Below are 20,236 nucleotides of genomic sequence, written 5' to 3' on the forward strand. Positions count from 1 at the left end.
ACGATACCTAATGTATCGTAAAATATATTTTCAAGTAATAAAAATCATTATGTTTTATTTTATTAGTTTCCCATGTGGTTTGGTAATCATCGATTTTCTCGTAAGTCACAAAATTCGAGTCGCGTGACTTTTGACCTACACTTATAATTTTAATTATAATTATTATATTATATTATAATTATCTTTCGTGATATTAATTGAACTTCATCGACCTTGCCTGAAACACTAGCTTAATTTTTAACGCTATTCAGAGTTAACCTTTTCATCGTTCCAGGTGAGGTAATTGCATAACTTTACCAGCTGCCAGGAGAACCTGCCTAGACAAGTCTAAGTAAAAGATCGCTGCCACCGCGTGTCGTCTTCAAACTAGTGAGTGTTGCTTCTGCATACTGTTGCCCTGAAAGGAAAACCTTGACATTTTATAACTATGACAAGCTACTTCGGATAGCATATCCGTCTAGACTTTTCTACGTACTGTTATCATTTTATTTCCATCTCCTCATGGATGGTAGACTAAACTTTTCTTACCATTGATTTCGTTCATTCTAAGTCACTTTGACAAACACTACCCGATGCAGGTTTTGAAACCTGAAATTGACATCCTACGATTAGACGTACGCAATGTATACCTGTAATATACGAAGACATAACTTTTAACGAAACATTGTTTTATTAGATAATATGAAGTGGCATTCTTTCCATTTTACAATATATAAATTCAAATTACAGGATATAAGATTTAGAACTGGTAATTAAATCAGATTCAAATTTTCGCAACAAATATCCAGCAAACTTTTGACCGATTTCAATCTAACAAATGCAAATTGTAATGAAAATTGATAATTGCTCTGCTCTCCGGCTACTTCGATTAACAATCACTGTCTTACTTTTATTTTGCGTAAATAGAGCAACGAATACCTGCGTCGAAAATATAACTGACTGACTATGAAATAAAAAAATAAAAAATCAATTCATTGTGAGTGATAATTTCATTTCTCTTTCGTATAGAAATTAACACCATCGACAAATATGAATGGGCACTGTGAGCGACGAATCGATGTTTCGTGTGTTCCCAGTCCCACCAGGAGGAATACTTTCACCTTGTCTGGGTGTGCAGGAAAAATAGCTGACCCCGGTGGCGTTCGCCTCGGGGCTAATGATGACCGGCAATCCTGAGGGGAAAGAGTACGCGGGATAAAGGTTTTCGACCTGAACTATTCAGATTGTGCCGCGTGGCTTGTGCCGTGGAAGCCGATTTTGTTCCAAGCAGGGAGACGCGCCTTTGCGCGGAGCTTACATCAGCAATGTTAATTAGCCCCGCCTTGAGACTCCCAGTTTCATTGACGGACTTTCCCTCTTCGAACAAGACGAGGTTTCGATTCACCGAATGTATTCCGATGTCAAGAATCCGAAGCCCAGGCTTCAGCAAAATGGATTGTATATCTGTTACACCCCGAGACTGAAAACTCTCACTCAGTGAGAGAAAAAAAAGACTAGAACACGTCATGGCTTGGACCACATAACCAAATACCGAAATTCTATCGTTTTTCGTTTTTTGGCCGTTGTATTTCGACCGCAGCACGATATACACGTTTGACTCCTACTCGCGACGCGTTCTGTAAAATCACGATCAACCAAGAATCAACTTGAATTCTCTTATGTAAACGAATACGAACATTATCAATACAAACGAAGTGCATTTTTACTTGTATTCAGTACAGTTGTCAGTATAAATTAATTACCATCACTGACATTAATTGATAAAAACAAAGGATGTAATTAATGGATTTCGATACTTTTGTAATTCAGAGGATTTATTTAATATTATTGGAAATTCTGCCATAGCAAAGGGACGAAAACGGACAATAGGTGAGAATTTTGAATACAAGCTGTTCATTATATACCGAGCGTTGTATACTTGGTAACGCTGTTGTGAAACGATTGAATTTACTTTCAGTTACGGACGCAGAATTAAACGAAAAATATTGTAACGTCACGATAAGAGCTATCGAATTTTATTTCTCGATATGTCAGCAATGCTAGACGAAAAAAGAAATTGAAAAAAGAAGCTTGGTCGTTGCACCCATTTCATTCGATTTCGCGCTGTCCAGTGGATTTGGTTGACATGCAATCCGAGGAAGATGGAGAGTGTCACTTCATTTTTAACTATCAAGTTCATCTCACGTAATTCATGATTTTGAAATCGCTTGACGAAAATGGAGGTAAAGAGGACAAGATATATCTATCAGGGAGCAAGTAATTTCCTCAACCATTTGAGGATTATCCCATCAATTAATCCCAGTGATGGTAATTAGTTTATACTTACAACCGTACTGGATACAAGTAAAAATGCACTTCGTTTGTATTGACAATGTACGTGTCTATTTAAATAAGAAAAGTCAAATCGGTTCGTGGTTGATTATGATTCTCCAGAACGCGTCGCGGGTACGAGTCAAACGTGTATAACGCGTTATGGCCGAAATACAACGGCCACAAAGCGATAAACGATGGAATTTCGGTCTTTGATTGTGGTCCGAGCCACGACGCGTTCCGGCCGTTATTTTTGTCCATCGAGTGAGCGTTTTCGGCCTTGGGGTATAACGTATGTACTAACTCCTTAATTTGTTGCTATAACATTTTGGCAATTCCCGTTCGAGCATTCGAGCTTAAAATTTGTTTAATAAATATATAGGTAACGTAAAAATTAATATCTTTTGCTTCTTCTTCCTGATTCTGGTGTTACACTCGCTAACTCATTGCTTGGAAAGAAAAATATCTTCTTGATAAATTGCGAATCCACGAGCGGCCGTGAGCCTCATGCAAATTCCACGAGTACAGGCCTAAAGCATACAGAAGAGCCGATCTTTTTTCCGACAACTTAAAACTAGAGTTAAAAAACTCTTGGCAGTGGCTTTTTTTCAATCATGTATTCACCATATTGATACACGGTGTGTTTAATCTCGTTTTAGGAGTCTCTAATCTTCAAGTCACGTTTCACGTGGATGACCATCCAGTCGGTGCAAAATCGTACGTAAACGAAATTACTCAGACGAATTGTACTCTCTTAAACATAATTTTGTCGCCCAGATTTCTTACCTTTCGTTGTGCATAATCCCCACTGAAATGCTGTCATTTAATTATAATTTACTAGCGAAAAAGAGATTGGCATAAAAAAAAAACAAAAAAAAAAAAAACGCACCAACCCTTTAATTCAAGAGGCAGATTATTTTATCTGCAGACTTACGTTTAAGATTTATACGTTTCAGCCTACGGATATCTCAACCAATAAGAACATATTCCCTGGAATGCGAATTTTCGTTTGAAGAATACCGACTCTCAGCCAATAATCCTCGAGTGTGAGATGGATACCACTTCTTGGTACCTCGAATCGTGATTCGTAGCCTCTTCCCATTCAAGCGCACGCACACGAATACCCGTCACTCGAAGCAAGGCATAGACGGAGGCACGAACAACTTGAAATTTCAATGAAGCATCACGGCACATCGGACCTCGCGCAGGTCCTTGTCATTTCGACAAGGTAGGAACGCACTCTCTCCCCATCTCCGAGGTGATATAAGCTCGGGCAGGTGAGGCTCTCATATAGTTTTGGTACAGAATCGTGAAAGAATACAGCAGGGTATAAGGTGATCAATATATATCCGATCATCATGGCTCATCTGCCGATCGTGACCTTAGCGATATTCGTTGCAGTTTTTGCTGTATCCAGTGAGTACCACTTCACCCAAGTTCTATAGGATTCGTTTAAAACTGGTTAAATATCGCACGATTACTTCTAGTTTTTGGTTAATCAATTGCAACTCATAAATTTTCCGATATTTCACCGAGTCAACTATTCCAAATTGGAACAGAGTGCAAGGTCTACGGTAACGACGCTCGGCTAAGTTTGAGTCAATGAAATTGCAAGATAACGAAACTGTTATCTTGATTTTACATCACAATTAGCTAAAGTTGAAGATTGAATATTTTTCATTATTTATCATTTCTAATTTTATAACAGTACGGCAATATATGACGTCAGCTGGAAAAAAATAAATAAAAAATATCAATACAGCCGTCACGGAAAATGTTGATCTTCATTTATTGAAAACTCCGTCTGCCTGAAACGTTTCTTCACTCTTGCGTTGACCATGTTAGATCTTCTGATGAAATCGTAGAGTATAGACTGAAAAAACAAAATTGCAAAAAATAGTAATTTCAATTACGAACCGCTGCACAGAACAAAAATGGATTGGAAGGTATAGTTTGATCAATATTCGAGAACACATTGAACTTGTAATTCCTATAGCTTACCGATTACTCAAGCCATAGACGAACGACTAGCTTGGGTATTTCCATCGTGCTAGCGTCATAGGTTTCAAGAAACGTTTTATATTCAGTCAAGGCGTCCATTACTGACTGTAGAACTTGCATAGGTGCACGTGCACAGCGACCTTCAATTCCGAATTGTTCTTGGTCGAGCTCAATGTATACAATACTGCAGTGTAAAGTCGTAGTGAGTCTTGAGAATTTCGGCTGAAAATATGCATGAATCCGGTTAAAATTAGTTGGTTCAACGAAATCTTGTATACGATATTTTCAGATCTATGCTATAAAAATTTTGTAAGCCCGTCGAGGCAAGAGTGACTCGATTTAGTTCTCGAGCTTTCGATCAGTTGATGATACCGTAAATTTTTACAAAATGATTCAAGATGGTCTAGAATCGTGGAAAGATATAAGTTATCTTGAACTAAACTAATAACTGAAGCGAATTATAGGTACAAATTTTTTAAGATAAATCCAAGCATGAGGTATCGCGATATCAGATAAATTATTCACTATTTCTTGTCTCTGGAACAGCGGTAGAAAATTTCAGGGAAATGAAAAATTTCCGAACGGTTGTATGTACTTGGAATTCACTCATTTTAAATACTTGTAGAACCACGTATAGCGTTATGTAATCGACACACACACGTGAAGGTTGCAAAGATGCGCAACTTTCCCTCTCGTTACGCGCGGCACCTGAATTCTCGTAGACTCTCCGTTTCGTAAATCGTGGCTTAAGAACCGATCGGTAAACTGTTCGATAACTGTAAACGGATGATGGGAATTATGATATTTTGCGATTCTGACATTTCACTTTCTTTCGCACGATTATCACATGGACCTGTGTCCGACGTATGAGCAATCACATGGACGGTTGACTAAATTTCCATAAATGACAAACGGTGCACATTTTACGATTATTCGAAATCGAAATTTCAAGTAACTATCCACGACCAGTTGACGTAATTAAATAAATGTTTTGCTCCGGCTCAAGTTAACCTTGACGTTTAGCATTTCATTTATTCAATTTCATCTCGTAATATAAATACAAGCTATTAATGATACTCACATACGATGCGCATAATTTAATTCCTCGATCTTTACACATCGGCTTGTTTACGCGATAATCGAATTGCTTTTGAATTGCGAAAATGTTGTCCGTTCAAGTTGAGAAGTAGCGAGAAAAAAACAAATAAAAAACAAACAAAAACTGGTACAAGACTATGAACTATTGCCTCGATACTTTTAATTCATGTATAAAAAAAGTATCTACCTGGGCAACGTGATTGCAGGCTTTGCTCAGCGTCAATTCCAGCAGCAAAACTTCGTCCAGCGCCCCCAGGTACAAAGCGTTTCCCAAGTACCACAACAGTACCAACCGACTCCTCAAACCGCACCCCGAGTGTTTTCGGGCAGTTGTCCGGACAAGAACGGAAGATACCCCGTCCCATCGCAGTGCGACGCTTACGTAGAGTGCATCGACGGCGTTCCTGAGGAGAAACTTTGCCCCGAAGGATTATTATTCAATCCTGACGCTCGATTCAACTATCCTTGCGGTTACCCCATCGACGTGAACTGTGATGGTCGACGAAGCGTTCGTAAGTATCATTGAGACAGTTCAATGCGATCTCTGAACGATATTTTATCGCTGAAATTTCAAACTTTGAGATGAATCGATCGCTTTTTCTCGATTTTGGTCCACCACAGAGCCCCCTCAGCCCACTGAAGACTGCCCTCATCAGTTCGGTTACTTCAAGGTCGGTGATAGTGTAAACTGTGGAAAATTCATGAATTGCGCCGATGGTAAAGGATACGTCTTCGACTGCCCAGAGGGACTTGCCTTCAATGCCGAAAGCTATCGTTGCGATTGGCCAGATCAAGTGGCTGATTGCGATGCCGAAGGTGAGCTTGTAACCATTATAAGAAAAGTCCCATATCGGCAACTATGCAGGGGATTTTTAACGCGGGTTTTTTTCTTTTTTTAGCCTACTTGGGTTTCCGTTGCCCTCCACCCGGTGAAGGAATTTTCGGACCAGGCGAGATTCGCTACTTCAGAAGCCCGCAGGATTGCCAGCGTTACTTTATCTGTGTCGACAACAGACCCCGCCTTCAAAACTGTGGCGAAGGAAATGCGTTCAGTGAAGATATCAACGCTTGCGATGCAGCTGAAAATGTTACCGGATGGTTAGTACGATCAATTATACATATAAATAATAAAGCAATATAGCATGTAATAATATTCTGAAATCTTATTCAATTTTTCACGTACATAAGAGTGAAATTTTATCAAAAATCTAACCTCTCGTATCAACTGTTTTAATTTTCCAGCGAGCCAGCGGGTTCTCTTTTAGGCAGAGGTGCCGGTCAAGTGAAATTGTTTTAGTCGTGGAGACGGAAAAGAAGATGCGGTGGACACTAGACTTGAAGAACATTATGTTAGGTGCCGAAGAAAGCCATGAATTTGACACAGTCATTACATGACATGCACATTATGAAAACAAATACTTGACACCAAAACTGTCTAATACCATACAATAATTGGGATTATTTTAAGTCGTTTATTTCATACCTCCATATATGTTATCTTGATTGAGGTCTACCCCAGATTACTAAATCCCATCAAGTTATCAACGTGACTCAATACTTATTGCTGACCCATTTCTGAGCCACTTAAAAGCATAAGCATACGCTTTGCTTTTCTCGAGATCAAAACATAAGCACTACATGTTTCGCACGATATTATACATAGAATTGTTCAAATTGCAATGACTATTACTGTGGCCACCAACTTGAACCATATAAATCTGATCAAAACCAACACATACGCGAAGAAATCCTTGAAACGAACGTATGTTCAATGGTGTTAATCTAGGATGAACCTATGTCACAAATTACTACGAACTGATTAAATAAAGCATTTGAAACTTCCAAATGAAAAGTTTATTAGTTTGTATGTTGTAATGAATACTGATTATATTGGCGATTATCGAAAAGGATCGGCGAAAATTATACATTGAAGAAGATGCATCATCCTGCCTTCTTATACTTTTCACTCATTCGACAGTTTTGGTCATATTCATAGTTTTGGCTAGGTTACACAGAGCTTTTATTAATATTTTTGAGTAAAAATAAACAGAATTATCATCAAGATAATGAAAATTGCCTCTTTGAAGCACTATCTTATTGTCCATTCAAGACACAAAGGAGCCATTGGAAGGTAAGATCACAAACTGTGGTACCTACACGTACGTAACACTTTATTGCCAGAAATATGAAAGTTGCATCATAAGCGGTGAATCATATGACGTATCATTTGAACTACTTGAAGATTATGCACATCATGCAGTAAAACACCTGATACAAACGTGGAAAGTTATTGTGCCACCCCAGAGACTAGAATGAGTCAGGTTTCAAGTGATCTGCACTATTCTAATGGCTCGACTGTGTTAGGACACGACGCCTACAATAAAGTGAGGAGCGAAGCGATATAGATAGTAGTAGAGATAAATCAAAGATCAAAGGCATAAAAGCCTGTGATAAATTTTTTATAATCGATATCAACACACGCTGCATAGAACAATTGTAAGTAATAATTCGTGTCCAAAACTGAAGTCTATCAACGGCTCGGTTAATCAAACGCGATTATTTTGAGTCAATACTTAAGTATACACTTGAATAGCATTCAATTTATAATTCTCTTTAGAGAAACGATTTTTCGCGCATATTTTTCTTACCATCATTATTTTGAAATCGTTGAACTCGTTCTTCGTACGAATCAAACAGGTAACGTGTGCTTCAATTTATTACACTGGTATAATATTTGAAATCTAGTTCAGAAACTGATAGTGATAGATGAAAATTTGTCGTCTGTAAGTGGTATCAATATCTCTGAAGATCTAACGTATGTTAGTTAAATGAATGATGAGTTTGATGTCAACGGATAACTTATGTAACACTTCAACTATATCTTGAAATTGAAACAATGTGACAAGTGTAATTGTGCGAGTAACTCTAATGACACTTAAAACTAAATACCGATTTCAAGTTCGTAAATGAAATCCTGCGTAGAATAGTTCGCGACAAGAATTAAAGTCTTTTTCAAATTTTTAAATAAACTTTCATCAAACATCTCAAAATAGACGGCATGGAATTCAGAAACAATTAGACGCCGACATCCGTCAATTACAATTCGCTGCGTAGGAAACGGATTTTTATCAGAGAATGGCGTACGTGATACGGTGACGATGATCACTTTGTTACGCACACATGTAGAGCAGCAAACAATCAATAACTATGACCGTGTTATGTTACTAATGTGTTTCGAACCAGAGCTTGACTATCAAGCCTGTCCTGTATCGTAATTATAGTTGATTCTCTGATCGAGAACAAAGGTACAAACAGAGCATAATGACTGATTATATGATATACACGCATAACACTGTACTGTGTAGAGAGTTCGCGCTCACGCACAAACACATTTCAATAGTACATGAATTCAAAAACCCGGCGTTTTGCTCGCGAATAAATTAACTAGAATTATTTCACGAGTCGAATAATTCTAGTTTTGTTTAAAATTTTTTATTTTTTGTCCAATTGTCAATAATTAAACGCAAAATGAATTTTTAACACCAAGCTCAACTAATCAATGTGTGAATGATAACGCTTATTTTGAGTGGTATCTCTGCCTACTATAATCACGCTCATCTCTAATCAACGAACGTTAACGTTTTTCCCCTACTTCGCGATAACAAACAAGCAGCATTATTCACACGCACTGGTCGAACCCGTGAGTCACTTGATTTCATGAAGAATGCAGCAAACCGAATTCTGTGTTTTGAAGTTTGTTCCAGAACTTTCGTTAGTTGTTACTTACAATAAATGTTTGAAGAAATGGGTAATGTTTCTGAAAATCCGTAATGTCGTTTTGATTTTGACAAAAGCGAACTTTATGTGATAAAATTATTTTTTCTTTTATTAGTTACGTAGAAGTCATTAAAATATGACATCTAGAATTCAGACTCAAAAATCGTGTTGACCGATATTATTTATCACCGTAAAAAATACGAAAGTAAACTTCATAAGTAACAAATCAAGATTTTGGTTATTATTCGATGTATAGAATCAAAATATATTCATTTAAATATAAACTCAAAAAAAAAAAAAAAAAAAAAATTTCTCCTTGTTGACCAGTGTTATTAGTCTTATAAACAGCAGGACACTTTCATCTGTTTGAATCGTAGAAGTAAATAAACTAAGATAGATCACTCACCCGTATCGCAGTAACAGACAGGCCATCCGAGCTCATATCCCCGATCGTAAGACGGCACAACACACATTGAGTGCACTTGTTACCCGCGTCTACGATAATTGTACTAGCTGGGGATGTGGAAGCGTTTCGTTATCTCCGGATGAGCAGAGAAAAAAGAGAGGAAAAAAAGCACTCCCACCCACCCTCTCAGAGACGCACACACGTGAAACCGCACTACCAGCTGTGATATTCAACGGTTGAATTTCTCGGGTAGCCGTCACCGCTCTATAAAGGGCTTTGTCAGTCGGAGCCTCAACTTGGCCCGTGAATGTGTCGCGCGCGCAGAGCTCGTGAGCAAACAGCCATCAGAACTGCGAATGGAATCAGTTGTGCCAAAATATTTGCAATTATTGAGTTACTTGAAAATTCTTTTATTTATCAATTTTTATCGAGGTAATATCGGACCGACATTTGTCACAATTATTCATGAAGTACCTAAAGGCGTTTATCGAAATCTGATGATCACTGAAACGCAGTTCATGGTACCTTAGTCCACAACTAATATCCAAGGTGAATTGATCATCCAAATTTCGTTCTTATAATACTGTGGTATCTACGTGTGTGAATGTAAACGTACACTTAACTTGGATTCTTTTCCTCTCACAATTAAGCTTCGGGGCAGTCGTACGGTATTTATACGTAATTGATATTCTGTAAACGTTCTACAAACGTTATGAATACTATAAAGTTACTTATTATACATACACTTGTAACTTGGAACGTGCATTTGCATTTACGAGAGCAAATGTTCCTCAACGAATGTGAATACGTACCAACTTTGAAATATTCCGTAACCTTTCGATTTCTTACAATAATTAGCTCGGATCACTGTGTGATTTCAACATTATAGTGTACGAGTATGTATAAGATTATCAAGTGAAGCTAATGAGCTCAATTTGATTAGCTTTATTTACAAAGTCACATTATCCAATAGATAAAAAAGAAAATGTTGCATGTTCATTAGAGATTGAGTCAGCTGTTGCTTCTTTTTACCAACCACCTAACCGCCAGTCTCTGTAATTATACACATCTATTGTGGTGGCGGACATAATTACACATAGACCTAGGTACTCAACATTTACAGCACTTCTGATACAAACCATATATAACGCAAAGCTTAAACTTTGTACCCCTGGCCATCTTCAGCAGGTCTGTAGAACATTTCAATAGTGAGTTCCTCGGCGGATTAATTGCACTGTATTTTTTCACTTGTAAATTTTCTGGAAGCATGTCGAATTACAAAAACATATTCTACGTCTTTCTAGGAACTAGTTAATCATATTGTATTATGATCATCGGCCCGTTATTTTTTAAAATAGACAAAAATCAGCACATGTTCTTGGGTTATCATTAACTGGGAAAACACATGTAACTATTAAGTAATAACAATATCTGTAAGTCAAGCATGTGCTCCCCGTTGCCATTTCCGTAAACTTAGCAGTTATCTTGCTTACCCGCAGTTACGTGATCACTAGGCGTAAATTCAAAGGCGTGATATGGTTGATAGGAAATTCCTGACGTGTTGAGCAATTTGCAAATATCCTTGTGTTGGAGCTTTTATGGTTATCGACCGTGCAGCTATTTTTGTCATTAAGATTATAGGCATCTACAAGATGTGAGACCAGAACTCTCGAGCACAGTTGCACGGGATGTGAGCGATATATTACTAGAAATAATATTTTAAAATATTTAAACTGTCTTCAAGAAAAAAGGGCCGCTGCCCAGATAGAGCGTGAAATTTCAACCTGACGCTAATTCTCTTGATTATAATCTTCGTCTTTGGATTAATCAAAAGTGGAGCAGCGGTATTCGGTCAATAATATTATTTTCATTGTGTTAGTGACACCTGCCTGAGGTTCGATAACTTCTTAATCGTTGAAAACACGTGGAATATGGATATGCATGCATATACATGGCTGCTCCGAATAAGAGTCTGATCGTTAAAACGATTCTAATGCAACTAACGTGTCTGTTTACTAATCTCCTCAAGACTCGCATCGATTCGTCCTTTGACGTCATTTCAGTTGTCGCGGCAGGTGGCAGATACGACTTCGCGTTCGACACAGCATATGAGGGATTTGATTGCACCACTTGATAAGCGTGGATACCTACGTTGCAAAGTGGTCAAGTGGACAGGCGTATGCGCCACATCATCGAAAAACACAAATACCTTATCAAGGTTACACATCAATGCGTTGTTTAATATCTTTCGCACATTTATCTCAGCAGGAAAAATAATTTTCGGCATTTGCAGGCTATCCAGTGAGAATCTGGAACAAGTTACTCACCCTTTAGGTACCACTGAGGAATTAAAAGGGTCCTTCAGGCTATTTCATTGAATTCTGCAGATTAGTTGGTCTCACAATCGGTATAATTGATGGTTGTGCAAAATTTCACCATAACATTGGATAGAATAATTTCTCTTGAATACGCTTGGAAAATGCTGCACTGACTGAAAGGCAATGCCAGGCATAATTTCCAATCGGTGATCGATTTGTCGAACACAGAAGCAGCATTTTCTTTGCTCGCTTCGATCGGAACAGTGAACTATAGATACACTCAACGGCGCAGGCGGCTTCGCGCGTCTAGACGGAAACAATGCAACCGAATGTGCGTAGGCGTCATGGGACCTCCAAGGTCAAGGATGAATCACAGGCATGAGAGGCGCACGAATACCTCGTCGTCTGCAGGAGCTCCAAAATGATGATGCGGATAGGTGGTGGTAGATTCTTCTGCTCCGATTAAGAAGTATTAAGAAACAGCTTGTACCGTACTTTGAAACAGTAAAATTTCAATGTTGCACAGATTATTATTTGTTGAAACGATTTATTGAACGACTTGAAAGGAAAAAACAACAAATTTTAAATTTCTCAACTATAATCACGTTTCGTATCTAATTTGTTTAAATTGTATACGATGCAGGCATACACAAGCCGTTCTAATTTCATGAGAAAAAACTTTCAAGCGATCGAAACTTGTCTACGCGAGCAAAGTTCTCGTTAACTAGATAAGAATAGCATTCGTAGTCCACTCAAAATCACTTCAGTCGCTTGTCCGCTTGCTTGGGCTATGTTTGGTCAGACAACGTCTTTGAGACGACTGCCGAGTACAAGGAATCAATAGAATTTCATTTGTTGGAAGGTCCGTGATCCCCGTCACCAAGTCAAATGTGAGTTTCCGCTGCTTCTGTGGTTGTCTGACATTTATAGAATTTTGAAAATATTATGTTGAAAGGTCTTTAGTTAAAAAAATATCATCACATTAATAATGATATGCTCAAAACGACCAAGTCAATTGATGGAATGAAATGAATGAAATGCACGTTTAAAAGAAAAAATTTTACGACGATAAAGAAGAAGATGAATATTTTACACGTATTCTACACACGTTTGAGATATATGTATATGTGTTTCATATAGATATAGATATATATATATACATATATGCGTAATACGGTTCGGCTTATCTGCACACTAAACAAATATTTAAATTCTGTCTGTTATTCCAATGTTCTGTTAGCACAGACGTTATCAGACCAACTGTTCCACCAAACATTTACTTACTACGTATATTTTCAGAAACTTTGGCTAGCTTCGAATATCTTTATTAGGTTTATAATGTGTAAAAATCGATATGGAACGAGCGAAGAAAATTATCACGAACAACATGATACGGATACCTAACGTATATTTGAAATTTAATGAATATTACCCGTAATGCATTATTTGGCGTTAAACTAGCCGCTGTGTTACTATAGAATCCACTTTTACAACCAAATTGACTAAAAAATCTGCACAATCTTTGCGAAAACATACTTCTGAGCATGAATTTTTCAAGGAGTACATAAATCTAAATGATAATTAACTTAATTCAGTCCATTCGATTAAAGCTTCATTCTAAAATTGAAACATAATTCATTTACTTTCCTATGTACCCTCTCTCAAGACTTTGAATCTATATCTCGACGAGCAGAAGTGGTGCGGTGTAATTATCTTTTCTTTTCTGGGTCAAAGATATCGATCAGTATCACAGACAGTGTAGAGATACAGAGATTAAAGTGTCATCTACATGTAAGCGAAAATAATGAAATAGAACCAAAGCCTATTATCGGGGAAATTTGAGTCGCCAAAATCGACAGCGAACTGTAACCTGATTACTTACGAAATATTAGTAGCCAACCGCTGATGTGGTAAAACGTCTGACTATTTTAAATACTGACGCAGGAAGGAAGTAATCACGCTCATTCTATTTATCCACTCTGGTAATCCTATAGTAGTAGAAAATATTTGCCCACTGCGCGTTTGCGAGATAAGCTATCCACGCACGAGTAGAGGTAGATTTTCACCGAAGAAACTACACAGTACATAGCACTGATCTTTTTCAGAGTCGGCGTCGTCCGAATCAATTATACTGATTTGATTAAATTTTGTTTCAGATGACTACTTGGCTGCTCTATTTTTTCGCCATTATTTTCGTGCTGGTAGTTTTAATTGTAACATCGGACAGCCATGATGTGGTTCGTTTTCATGCGAGGTTCCTTTTGTACTACATAGTCTCCTCTACAATTTCCGTGATGGGTATACCTTATCTCATGCTCAGACCTAAGGATGTCAGAAATTGTCGGTAAGTCGATATACCTAATGTGAACAAAATTTTTTTGAAGAAAATGTCTCGAAATTTCAATCTGTGTCTTGTGTCGTTTCGAATATGTAATAAAATACGAATACAATACAACCAATAAAAACATACCGATTATGGTGAGTGAAAACTTATTCATCTCTTTTGCAGGGATCTGTCACTTCTGCTCAAGCAGGTTACCAAAATCTTGGGTATTCAGTGGGAACTTCGTGGTGCAGATGAATTGAGTGTAGAGCGAGGATGCGTCGTAGTCGCCAATCATCAAAGCACACTCGACATTCTTGGTAGGTATTCAAATATTCATGTGTAGAGAAAATTGGTACGTCCCAGTATTTCCATGGCATGAAACTTTACGCCTTTATTCAAAAAGCACCCTACGATTTTATTCAGATTTTGGAATCCTTTGTTATATAACTCCGGGCGATATGGCCATGGGTAAAAAATGGCCCACAGTATAGTCCAATACAGTAAAGTACTTGAGAATTACCCTAATTGAAACTGTAATCATTATTTTTTTTTATATTATTATAATCATCCGGAGATGGTAAATCCACCTACGCGAAAAACAAACCCGTATAGAAAGATATAGAGCGAGTTCCAAAATCGCATCGTCGTTTCATCAGTAAGAACAGTAACATCCTCAGTTCAGTTTAATAATTTACATCCATTGAGATGGTAAATCTACCTACGCGAAAATCAAGCCCTGGGTTTGCCTAAATGTATTAAGTGATTTCGCAAATTATTATACTTGGCAACGCTGTAATACCCGAACCTCTCTGCAGCTGGCTGTTGAATTATGGCTTTGTTCTTTTATTTTCACACCTCCCGAGTTTTATCCTTACGTATAATGCGTACAGTCCGTGCATTCCCCGAGTGCAAGATACACCAGAATTCTCAAAAGTTTTCATCCTAATTCCGGCATTGCCGCTATTGATCTTGAACAATTTCAAGTGTTTTCAACATACCAAAAATGACACTAGATATTAGTAATCTCCATGTTTAGTTTTCTACCTTCAATTTCTACTTCTATTATATCGTTTCTTTACATGACTAACTTATGTATCTTTCAAAGGAATGTTCAACATCTGGCAAGTAATGGGAAAATGTGCGCCTGTGGCGAAGCAAGCGATTTTCTATGTCTGGCCATTTGGTTTGGCTGCTTGGCTGGGTGGGGTCGTTTTCATTGATAAGCGAACGCCGGGAAAAGCTGTAGCGACACTAAATGAGACGAGTAAAGTTGTCAACACTCGCAAGGTAAGAAGGCAAAAAAGCGGTTTGCATTATGAATAAAAACCAAACGCATTGATTAAACTCTTCCTACATTTGCATAATTCTAAGTCACCAAGGTCATGCTGGATTTCAGTGACTCGTGGGTGCGACTGTGCTTTGGTAAATCTGGTAATTTTTCTAAATCGTAATCTGACTCATGTATGCTACGTCTCCGTGCCTTGTACAATTTTATTGCTGGCTTAAGTTCGTCTAGGTTTAAATATTTGACATAGTATGACTTGTATTCAGTCATGTTGTCTGAAATAAAATTTCGTTGAAAAACCTCAGGATACAAAGTATTGGGATCTATAACTTAATTGACAGTGTCAGCTGCAAATCGATACATGAATCATTTTCTTCATTGCTGTGAATGTGCCTGTGTGTGATTACAGTGATTATAGCAGTATCATTCTCTTATCCCCATCGCTGGTGATAATATTTTCATTCATTATAAAACTCTCACCAATGCCGAACTAATTTATGTTACATTTCTTATACGATATTATACCGCAGTGAGTGAATAAATCCATTTCATTTTCTTTCGGTAATCGAAAATTAAATATTCGTACAAAATATTGAAGACATTTTTTTTTATTCAGATTCTGTGATTGATCATGAGTACTGTTGCAGGTCAAGATGTGGATATTTCCTGAAGGTACGCGAAATAACAACATTATTGCGAAGGGTATGCTGCCCTTTAAGAAGGGCGCCTTTAGAATTGCGATCGAGAATCAAGTTCCAATTCTTCCATTAGTCTACTCGCCATACTACTTCGTTAACCATAGGAATCACTACTTCGGCAAGGGTAAGAGCAATAAATTTGTTTTCGTTTGTGATTTGAAGAAATAAATTTCACCAACTGAGACGGTGGAATGATTTGACTTGTTCGTAATGAATAAGTTACGAGAAGTCTGAATCCTACAGTTCAGGTATAATTCTCATATGAAAAAGGTTAGCTGGCCAAAAACCGATATTTTATCATGGATCTTATCGCAAAATAGTCGAACGTTGCGTATTTGCCATATTATTACAGTCGCAACTTGATTCAAAAATCGCTTTAAGAATACAAGATTAGAAAATACTGGAATCACAAAAAAAAGAAAAGCTTTGATATCGCTACATCGTTTCAAATCACTCCAAAATCGTTAAAATCTAATAAATTCGTTCGATTTCACTCTACGATGACTCATTTCATTCGGAAGACGTTTTTATAAATGACCGAAACGTATTTTTATTTTTAACAGTAGTCCATTGAATATTGCCATTTATTGATCGTAATTAGTAGAATATTTTCCACTTTTGTGTCTTCTAAAATATCCTCGCATAAGTTTACGAGTATGACAATCTGACACATATTGAATATACATCTATCTCGTAATAAATTTAATAAAAAGTATCGATTTTTGGTTAGCCAATCTTCACAATATAAAGGGTCAACCTCAAACGCAGTATAGCTTCGAAAAATATGAAAAAAAAAATCTTAACCAATGCATGTTACATAAGTATTAATAATACCCACTTCATGAATTCATTGCAGGTAAAATGATTATTCAAACTTTAAAGCCTATACCTACAGAAGGTCTGGGATTGGAAGACGTCGATGATTTGATGAAGAGGACGCAGAATATTATGCTACAAGTTTTGAAGGCGTTAACGAAAGAAGTCCTTGCGCCATTGCCACCGGATTATCCTGGACTCCAAGGAATAGAAATCCCTAAGACTGAAATGAGTTGATGAAAAAATCGATGCTCTTATCTTAATCATGAAATCACTCGAAGATAATTAATTAACTATAATCATGTATTCTTGCGATCCAATACCAGTGTAGTTTATGCTATTTAAAACTTTATACAAATCAACTGGAATTCCGAAGACTGATCAATTTTTAGCGAATTAGTAGGCCAATTAGCTGCGACGTACAGCTATGATTATTCTACCAAAATATAAATTGTGAAATTTGGAAAAACACAACCAATTCAACAAAGTGAACAATTCATTACTATCATCGACGCGTTATCGATATTTTATTTATAATGTGCCAGCGGTTTTCATTGTATTTATAACAAGTGAGATATTTCATATAAATGTAGTGGATGCGGTATTTGTAATTTAATGATCCATAAATAATAAACGTGAGAAATTTACAAATCATTGTTTAACGTAATGCTTTTTTTTAACGCCATCGCATATCTTGGATGTGTTTGAAGAATGTGAACGATGTGCTACGTTATGAATATATAATACGGTAGGCAATTATTGTACAAACAGTAATACGGGCATTTAAAGTTCGGATTACATATAATAGATACAGAATTTTTCATAGAGCATTTATCGTTTATAAGGCTTGTCGATTAGAGCATAGAAAATTTGCATCTAGATCAAATACTATTTAGAATGCAGGATTAGCTGAATATAAATTTGAGTGACTCGAATTTTTCCGAGTTATTTTTATGAAATTTCTCTTCCAGCCTCGTTGTAACGCCTGACTATAGGCAACACAACATACGACTCCGTGATCAGACGAGTTGCAGATCGAGCGCCTAATTACAGGCAATTCAATGGCATTCGTATCGTATAATATAAATCGTGTACAAATCAATTGTTTGAAATTCTATTTCAAAATATTGCTTGCAATCAAAATAGCAGTAGAATGAATTTCTCTCTTAAGGACATTATTTTTACCGTTAGCGAAGTGAAAAAATTATCCAATTCCGGTGTAATATGTCCACAAGATCCGTCATCTGGAAAAGTGATTATTTTTTTTGAACAATTAAACCGTGAAATAATATTTTTAGCGGTACTCTCCATCACTATACAAACCAATTAAATTACTGGAAGTATTATCAAGTATAACCAAGATTTCTCGTTGTTAGTTAGTCGTTCATATCCACTTTTTTTCATAAAACGTACGGTTCCTCTGTTTCTTATGAAATCTGTGGCGTTATTTTATTTGTTGTACAGCAGCTTGTATGAAATTTTCTATAAATGTTGTATAAGCTGTATCGCAGTCTTGCAAGTTGGATGAATATTTCTGTAGAAGCTTACGATCAAAAAAAACGAGACATGCCAATTTTCACTGTTCATCATTTGATTGTCAATTTGTGTAAATTTTAGCTTATTTAGCAAGCCGTTTTCGAAATAATTGCGGCAGTTTGTTGTTGACAGACACGCAAACCGACATTTCTCTAAAAACCAGTTTTTCGGATACTAGGGGTCCGAAAACGTAAAGATTCGTTGAAGAATTCCGAAATCAATACTTTTCCTATTACCGTATGTGATGAAAAGTAAAACGCAGTGCTTGAAATGAAGTGAAACACATGTATTTGAAATCAAATAAGGAAAATTGGTTTAAACTGACTTTATGCAAGTTACAACACTAACCACTTCAGGCAACAACATTCATTTTTTTTTCGCTAAACAACACAACTCATCATATTCTGTTATGACCTGATGATTTACACCTACGTTAACCTCCGCAATAAAAAGATGGTAAAATGAAACATTACGACCGAGCGGGAAAAACTTACAATGAGCAGCCGTAAAAGTTTTTCGGAATTGGAATTAATGACGTGGACTGGCAAATCGTGGGCCCTAATTACTTGCCCAACAAACTGAAGAAAATTGAAACGGATTTAGATTTTTTAATCTGATCCAAAACGGTGTCTTTTTCCGTATAAAATACTCAGGTGCACCGCGAATAAAAACAAATTCATCAATTAGTCAACTTACTCGCAGGATTGGTTCGAATTGCACATAAATAACGGAATCCGAAACGTCGCATTAATTCGTAGATTATCCTTCCGTATTAAAAAAAAAAAATCGTTCGAAAAAAAAAATTATGCTTATTGAATAGGACGTATTCATGTGATTTGTCTTCATTTCAAACATTTCATTTACATAAATAGAACTAATCGGATTCGAAATTGCAATAACCTATTCTTAGCCAAAATTTGAAACGAATAAACAGCGAAATATTGCATTTGTGCGGATAAGATGGGGCAGGAAAGGACAGACAGAAACGAGTAGAAATGAATATAAGATTTTCACTAGAAACAGGATTTATAAACGGTGCTTCATGCCACTGGTATGATTAATACGTCGCGACACGCCATTTAAATTGAACTTGAGTGTATTCACTGTATAAAACTCTCTGATACTGTTTCGTTCGTCGGGCAAGTTATCACCATTTATGTATGCGGATCATCTTATTGTTTTTCATTGATCGAGTGATACAAATTTTTACGGTGACAATAGATGCGCAATTTCTTTTGTTCGAGTTTCACATTCTCATTTTTCAGCAATTTTCACTAGCCGGTGACGCTTATGAAATTACGACTCAACAACCGCGTTATGTCATACCATTGACTGCAATGTCCTAGTTGCGACTGGTAGTCCGAGGTTTCATCACGTCTCCTACATTGCCACACTAAGGCAGGCAAACAATGGAAATTTCTGATCGCTATCGGATCAGGTCGTCGCACCTTTTGCGCTGGGTACCCAAATGTTAAATACTCAGTTTTCATTCAACAGTTCGTGTTCCAGTTATTACGATCATTCTAGTCATACTGGGTTGAAGTTATAGCAACGTTAACGTAACAAAACGTTGGAGAAAAAATGGGAACCTTGAAATTTGAGAATGACTTTAAATGAGTCAAGTTTTCAAAATATAGGTATGGTTTGCTCTACTAAGATTCCCTG

General features: G+C 37.0%; 2 protein-coding genes across 4 annotated transcripts; both read left to right on the plus strand.

Moving 5' to 3' along the window:
• Nucleotides 1–3,570: 3,570 nt before the first annotated feature.
• Nucleotides 3,571–7,261, plus strand: LOC124407023 (protein obstructor-E-like). The gene is made up of 5 exons (XM_046882807.1): nucleotides 3,571–3,726; nucleotides 5,616–5,921; nucleotides 6,031–6,225; nucleotides 6,309–6,507; nucleotides 6,652–7,261. The coding sequence occupies exons 1-5, from the start codon at nucleotides 3,669–3,671 to the stop codon at nucleotides 6,704–6,706; spliced, it is 813 nt and encodes a 270-aa protein (XP_046738763.1). The 5' UTR covers nucleotides 3,571–3,668; the 3' UTR covers nucleotides 6,707–7,261.
• A 2,595-nt stretch (nucleotides 7,262–9,856) lies between these two features.
• On the plus strand, nucleotides 9,857–17,606 carry LOC124407191 (1-acyl-sn-glycerol-3-phosphate acyltransferase alpha-like). 3 transcript variants are annotated; one of them, XM_046883065.1, is made up of 6 exons: nucleotides 9,857–10,141; nucleotides 14,067–14,254; nucleotides 14,420–14,553; nucleotides 15,342–15,523; nucleotides 16,169–16,343; nucleotides 17,076–17,605. In XM_046883065.1, the coding sequence occupies exons 2-6, from the start codon at nucleotides 14,067–14,069 to the stop codon at nucleotides 17,270–17,272; spliced, it is 876 nt and encodes a 291-aa protein (XP_046739021.1). In that variant the 5' UTR covers nucleotides 9,857–10,141; the 3' UTR covers nucleotides 17,273–17,605. The 3 variants fall into 3 exon arrangements, with proteins under 3 accessions (XP_046739021.1, XP_046739023.1, XP_046739024.1); XM_046883067.1 differs by lacking the exon at nucleotides 9,857–10,141 and adding an exon at nucleotides 10,168–10,188 and having other exon boundaries at nucleotides 17,076–17,606; XM_046883068.1 differs by lacking the exon at nucleotides 9,857–10,141 and adding an exon at nucleotides 12,780–12,800 and having other exon boundaries at nucleotides 17,076–17,606.
• The last annotated feature ends 2,630 nt before the right edge of the window (nucleotides 17,607–20,236 follow it).

The sequence above is a fragment of the Diprion similis genome, chromosome 6, assembly GCF_021155765.1.
Source record: "Diprion similis isolate iyDipSimi1 chromosome 6, iyDipSimi1.1, whole genome shotgun sequence".
In the NCBI taxonomy this organism is placed as follows: Eukaryota; Metazoa; Arthropoda; class Insecta; order Hymenoptera; family Diprionidae; genus Diprion; species Diprion similis.